This window comes from Parus major, chromosome 18, assembly GCF_001522545.3.
Source record: "Parus major isolate Abel chromosome 18, Parus_major1.1, whole genome shotgun sequence".
Classification (NCBI taxonomy): Eukaryota; Metazoa; Chordata; class Aves; order Passeriformes; family Paridae; genus Parus; species Parus major.
In genome coordinates this window covers 4340426-4347798 of record NC_031786.1, presented here as the reverse complement: position 1 = coordinate 4347798, position 7373 = coordinate 4340426, and the positions used below count along the sequence as shown (strand labels likewise).

Sequence of the window (7373 nt, the reverse complement as noted above, 5' to 3'; positions counted from 1 at the left end):
CCCACCGGTCTCCCAAGGATGGATCATTCCCAGTGCCTTGTGACTATATACGCCTTGGTGGTTCTGCTGGGTCTCCGGCTAGAGCAGGGCGCCTGCCAGCACTATCTGCACATCCGACCGGCTCCCAGCGACAACTTGCCCTTGGTGGATCTAATCGAGCACCCGGACCCTATCTTTGACCCCAAGGAGAAGGATCTTAACGAGACCTTGCTAAGGAACCTCATGGGCGGACACTTCGACCCCAACTTTATGTCTGTTTCCTTGCCCGAGGACCGGCTCGGAGTGGACGATTTAGCTGAGCTGGACTTGCTGCTCAGGCAGAGACCCTCGGGAGCGATGCCCAGCGAAATCAAAGGGCTGGAGTTCTACGACGGGCTGCAGCCGGGCAAGAAGCACAGGCTGAGCAAGAAGCTGCGCAGGAAGCTGCAGATGTGGCTTTGGTCCCAGACCTTCTGCCCGGTCCTATACACGTGGAACGATCTCGGCAGCCGCTTTTGGCCCCGGTATGTCAAAGTGGGCAGCTGCTACAGTAAAAGGTCTTGTTCAGTCCCCGAAGGCATGGTTTGCAAACCTGCCAAATCCGTGCATTTAACGATCCTGAGGTGGAGGTGCCAGCGCCGGGGCGGGCAGAGATGCACATGGATACCCATCCAGTACCCCATCATTTCGGAGTGTAAGTGCTCCTGCTAGGGCTGGCACTTTCCTTCGCGCCCCTTCTCCAGCGGACTCACGTGGACCTTTGCTGCAACAGAAATAAAAGACATTTGCTTTCTGGTTAACGTTGTAATGCACTGTAACGTGTAGGAGAATGTATATTGTGTATGTATATATGGCACCGGTTTAATATACTATTAAGAGGTCAGTATTATACGTTAAATAATCAGCGTCTACTGTATTTTCAAGACTATTACCCTGATCGTTGCTAATGTATCTTTTTTTTGGTATTTATATTCCAGAGAGAAGTTGCTTCGCTTGGGCGAAGTAGGTTTTTTGTTGGGTGTTGTTTGTTGTTTTTTTTAATAAAAGGATTAAAAAATACAAACCAAGCTTTTTGATAAGAAAACGTTTAAAGCTATTTTCCATTATTTGGAAAGCGTGTGTGTGAGGGTTTTTTTTCTTTTTCCTTACGGACTTTAGATTTAAAATAAAAATGAATAAACGCCTAGAGCACAATGTTATTGTAAATAGAGAGAACAGTTTGAATGACTTAATCCTATGTAAATGAAGAGTATCTGCTATTTATTCTTTATATCCTTGTAGTAAAAGTGCAGTGCAGAATTAAAGTCAACCACTAAAACACGAGCCGTTTGGATTCTGTTTGCTTTTTGGTTTGGCCGCTGTCGGGGGGGCTTTCTTCTCTCTTCTCCTCGTTCTCCACGCTCAGCAGGACGTTCTGTGGTGGCAGGGGGAGGTGGGAACCTGCTCACGACGCTGTTAGAGGGGCTCTGCGGCACCTACACCGCCGGAGTGCCGCGGGCTCCGGCCCCGCACAATGGGGGGCGGCCGGCGGGGGTCCCTGCGCTCCGCTCCGCGCTGGCCCCCGCCGAGCCGCTCCCGCGGCCGCGCAGCCCCGGCGAGCTCGGTGGCAGCTGCTCGGGGATTTTTCTTTTAACCGCTTGACATTTCATTTACAACGGGACACGTGTCTTTCACACCTACCATTGTGGTGGGACACTGCTGAAACTTGACCCCTGGGCTTTGGGGGGGTTTCAGCGCAGACACGTTATTAGCCTGATCCTGTGACAGCCCCGCACACCGCCCGGCCCGGCCCGGTTAACTCTTTGGGCTCCCGCCAGCGCCGGGCCATCGCCACCCTGCCGGGCTGCCCGGGACTGTGGGGCTCGGGGACCGCACCCCCTCCCTCGAGCTCCTCTCTGCGGGCAGCTCGGGGAGCAGCGAGCCCTGCAGCCACAGGACAGCGAGCACTGCAGCCGGGAGCAGCGCGCTGTGCCGCCCCTGCTGCCGCGGGGTGCCCGAGCCCCCCAGGGCTGCCCCCGCTCCCCAGGGCTGCCCCCGCTCCCGGCCCGAGCCCCCCAGGGCTGTCCCCGCTCCCCGGGGCTGTCCCCGCTCCCCGGGGCTGCCCCCGCTCCCCTCGGTGCTGCGGAACAGCCCGGCCCGGCCCGCGGGGCTCCGCAGGACCCGCAAGAGTCCCACGGCTCCGTCGGGACCCAGCCCAATTAGCTACGTGTTTGACTTTTACGTGCTGGGAGAGCTGGCGGTTCGTATCTCAGATACCAACTGCGAAAACAAACTCTCCACGTGTTCTTCAAAGGCTCCCTGACAGTGCAGAAAGCCTTTTCCTTATCTGGGAGCCGAAAAAACTCTTTATTTTAAATTTCTCCTCCAAAACTCGGAGGGAATCTGTGCTAATCATTTTAAACCCCCGAGTCTTTCACGGAGACGAGCCAGCCCTGCTTTCTCTAACGCTTAGTTCGGTATCTCCGAATGCATATTCATTCTCTAGCTCAGGCTCTCGGTGCGTTTTACCGCCCGTCTCTTTGCTCTAATTTCAATAGTTTTGGGAGGGGGAAAGAAAATCAGATCTTGGGACATTTAGGGTATTCATTAACCTAGTGAAGAGGAACAGAGGCATTATTACTCACATAGAAGGCACCCTGCCCCCATGTCTATCTAAGGGTTCATTGTAAAAGGATTAAAAGTTAAAGACCTTCATCTTATGATTCTTTCATTTAATCTTCGTGGCGCCTGAAAGACATGCTGGATGGATGATCACATTTAAAATATTCCTAATGTCGGCTACCTTAGGACTCCAGGCAGGGCAAACAAACGTAATTTATTTCCAGAAGAAAGGGTATATTGAGATGTTTAAGTTTATGAACCACCATTACCATGTATATTTGTTAGGTTCTGACAAATACCCAAATAACATTAAAATCAGCCATTCATCACATATGAATTTATGCAAAACCTTGTATGCCTGGGGCCAATATTTTTTTAGACAGTATTTCACTTGCAAAAAAAAAAAAGTTTATTTAAAAAAAAAAGTCAAGAGTTTTTCATGACTGGTAAACATGAGAATTATGTGAACAGAAACTATTTCATGCTGGGATGGCAGCCAGGGACTCGGGAATGTCAACAAAAGTTCTCCGAAGGTTGAAAATGTCACTGGATTACAATACAAGGTCCTTTGCCCCATTAGCAAACTTTGCTAAAGTAATATTCCCACTATTTAGCAAGGGGGCTCAGGCAGTGATTTATCAGTCTGTGATCCCAGCAATGGGGCAAACAGGGACTTCATCTGGAAACCACCTCTGGCTGCTGGCTTCAAGATTTAAAAATTTTCATGTGTGCAGAGCTGAATGTGTATTGGTGACTTATGTGAGTGTAAAAGAAGTGTGCTGTTAATGTAGCTAACTATCTATTACCATATCTGTCTTAATTTTAATCCAAGGGTCATTGCCATCAGAGAGTCACGTGTACATATGTGCTTTCTCAACCAATAACACCCTGCTAATAAATTTATGAGAATATTTTGGGGTTTAAAAAATCAACTTTCACCATCCATAAGGCCCATGATTTTTAATAAATAGCTACATTTTGTCAGCTGGTAGATCAAAAATAAACTAGTAGTTTTCAATGTTGTTTCTGGTCAGGTCCACTTTCTGGTCCTCCTGCCCTAGTGTTGAAATGTTTGGCTTGTAGTGGAAGTGTTTCAAGCCAAACAAATAAAATATCTTTCTGATGAATGTTTCTATGCAAATCTATTTAATATTAGATTTTGTAATATGTTTTTGTAGCAAAATTGAATTATAGCTCTTTTAAATAGAAATCAATTCATAACACAGCCAGTTTTTTCTTTGCTGATCTTTGTAGTGGCATCATAAGACTGCACAAAGACCACTGTGGGGAAGAAATAAGGGAAGAGTTGAAACTTCGCTTTTACTTACTCTGCAGTTTTTTCTTTTGCAATTTTCGTGTCTTAAAACATAATAATGGGAATTTTAATTCATTTCTGTGTCCACCATAGGCTCAGCTGAGTTAATTGAACCTGTGTGCTGCAGTTCCTTGTGAGGAGCACAGGACTCCATCTTCTTTGCTGCTGTAGTCAGTCTTTGTCAGAATATTCTGTTCTCTCCACACCGTGTGTTTATTCAAAATCTAGTAAAGTTAAGGCCCAGTGTTCAAGGGAGGTTCCTCTATGATATTTCATTTAGCATCCAAGCCATTTTTTTTGTAAGTGCAGAGCAGTATTCTACATATCACTCTCCAATGCTTTTTACTGCTGATTATCAGGGAAAATCATGTGGCTTTTAACCAAAGTCGTGATGATGGATGATTTGAAAGTGCTAAGAGAAGCACAGTCAATAAGTCAATAAACACAAAAAAGTAAACCAAAGTAACTTGTGCAAATGAACTAATTCAAAATTAGTTCAGATAGTGTGAAGAAAACGAACCAGCTAGGAAACATTACACATTAAACTGTCGTGTCCTCACATACATACTTAATTGAAAAATATGTTTGATTCCTTTTATCCTTTTCAAAACACCACCACACAGATGACTTCTTGTGATTGCATGAGGGCACTATGGAATCATCACCAAAACAACCACAGCTAGAAATTAGAGCAGTAGTATTTCAGTAAATACTGGACAGGGTTTTCCTCTTCCATAGTTTTAATAGAGAAATAATCTTAATTTAGTAACATAAACACCTTGAAAAAAATTCCCAGCCGTTCACCTCACTGGGCTGTGTTATATAAATGTAATCTGCACCACATTGGCTGGATCTTGGACACATTAAAGAGAAGATATTCCAGCTTGGAGATTTGCCAGGAATCTTCATTGAAAGTTGAAATAAATATAATGACATCATCATATAATATAACATCATAGCTTTCAAGGTGAGCCAAACCAAAGGTATGCTGGCAGGGGAATGTTGCCACCTGGTAGATCCATGCTAGGAATAGATATGATACTCTGATCCAGCGGGGAGGAGAACAGCCACACTCTTCCTGGAGTGCCCACAAGGATCCTGCAGTCTCTCTGTGCCTGCAGGTCCTGTGGGAGCCTTGCTGCACGTGGGAGCTGCAGGATCTGTGTCAATGCCCTCTTTTAAGAGAGCAGCTCCAGCAAATTTGAAGAGACCTTTTCATTCCTTCTTCCCTGCTCCCAGACCAAGCAAGAAGCTCCAATGGTTAAAAGGAAGGGAATGAATACATGCACTTGAAACAACTGTTGGAATGGTTTAGACTGGAACAGAAATATTCAGCAATCAACATTAAAAACTCTAAATCCTTGGAGGTGTTACTGCAGGATCAGCAGCTTACAGCCCTCTTCGTGAAGCCTGGGTACCAGTGTATTACTGTTAAGTCCCCTGCAGCTTGTTCCCTGTGGGGAAAGCAGCTGCTCTGTGATGCTTCTGAAGAGTCCGGGCGAAAAGCTACTGCAGGGAAATCTGCACGGCTGTAGTGTCACAGTGAGTCACCTTTCCCTGCTGAGCTGTGGGACAGGAGTGCAGAGATGCCACAATTTAGCCTCTGACTCTCTTGGTGGATGGCTTAGATGGAAACCAGCTGAGAGCAGATGTTCTGGGAGGTCTCTGGTTCTGTTTCTGCTCTCTCTGGGGGTAAATTCTTGCTGCCTTCAAGCATCATTCTGAGTCAGCACTCAATGCCAGACCAACCTGTCAGCCTGTAGATGTCCTGGAAAGCTTTGGAGCCATCCCTGTGTGGGCCTCTGGCTGTGTGTGGGTGCTCCTGTCCCAGCTAAAGGCACGCAGATCCTGGCACTGGCTGGTCTGGAGTCTGCTCTTCACTCAAGACAGACATCACCCAGCACTCAGGTCTCTCCCATGGAGAATCCCAGAGCAGTCTCTGCATCAGATTATCATAACAGAGTTTGAAAATAGGTTTCACACTCCCTCCTCGTTGTTTTTTTACCCTCATGAGAGGGGGAGTGGCAAGGCTCCCATCACAAAGAACGTTACTCAGAACCAGAACAGATCTTAAGGCACAACACTAAAAACCTGTATGCAATGGAGAAGGACTGGGTGGCTCGAGGGATTGGTAATGGTATAAAGAGCTTTTCACCACTAGGCTTCTGGCTCTGATCCAGAGGTAGTAACTGAAAGCCACAGTCATCTGATGCCTGCAGAGTGGGCTCTGTAGAATGAGTTGTTGGTCTCTGCATAGATCCTACCAAGCAGGATCCAGATCACAAAGCCACCACCAGAACTGTCAAGCTTGCAGGGATTCTCAATCCAAAATGCAAAATGAAACAGGACTGAGGATGTTTGATCTGTGTTTGTGGTTAGGAGCTTAGCACTTTGTGATCACGATTGTGATTGTGAATGTGAAGAGTATATTGTTTTGGGTATTTTTTGTTTTATAGGGAAGGGATTAAATTAAGAGAATATATGAAGTATAGCCCCTTGTATTGATACAACCCTAATAGCATTTTCTTTCTGGCACAGTAATATTTTTATTTTTGGCCTACACCTGTCAACTGACTCCGTGGCTTGGATGCAAAACTGTGGTCCAGAGAAAGATGGAGCAAACACAAGGGCCAGGCACTGCTCTGGGTGGTGCAAATATCTTCATGATAAGTGAATCTTACACCTACCAGTGCAAATGCCTTATTTTCTGCAGTGCAACTTTCCAGGGCTCAGGTTAGAGGTTACACTTCCATAGCATTCCCAATCACACAGCCCCAAGCACACATTTCTCTGAGCAATTTCAGAATATACTTGCCAGGCTACTGTGTTGTACCTGTGCAATAAAAAAATCCAGTACCTTTCTCAGCAATAAATAAACTGAGTTTAACTTGAAGTACTAGAAAAAAGGAGTACATAAAACCAATACATATTTATATAAGAGCCAGTGTAAACATCAGTCCTCTGTTTTAAAATGAACCTTCTGGTATTCCAGGCACTTCATAATATTGTCTGGGAGTGAAAAATGGACAGAAAATAATTTTCTCTCACTCCCTCTCCTAGTTTTCTTTGGACATTTAGACACTGCATATCTAGCCAGGCTTATTTTGCCTTTTGTGTGGATTTGTTCCTCCAAGCACATTCCATTTCTTTCACACAACAACAGAATGTTAAATAATATTGCATAGTTATCATTGTAAACATGCATAAATTACTAGAGAGATTTTATAGCCCAGTGAGATGAGCTGAAATGCTATCTTTTAAAAGCAGGTGGACTTCCAAGTTCATCATGCCCTTTTGGAATAAGTGGTTAATTTTTGTTTTGTAGGTAATGCACAATAAATGAGGTCGTTGACCTGAACCTTGAGGCTCTTGTGGATAAGCTTCAGCTAGAACCAATGCCTAAATTAAATCTCAGAGCTATATCTCCTGGCCTTAGAAACACACAGGTATCTCTCCTTTCTCTCACTGTATCTGCTCC

At 45.4% G+C, this 7373-nt stretch overlaps 1 protein-coding gene across 1 annotated transcript; it reads left to right on the top strand.

The window, feature by feature from the left end:
* Positions 1-10: 10 nt before the first annotated feature.
* On the top strand, positions 11-1302 carry NOG (noggin). The gene has a single exon (XM_015645577.2). It carries the CDS (start codon positions 19-21, stop codon positions 688-690), a length of 672 nt encoding a protein of 223 aa, XP_015501063.1. The 5' UTR covers positions 11-18; the 3' UTR covers positions 691-1302.
* Positions 1303-7373: the final 6071 nt, after the last annotated feature.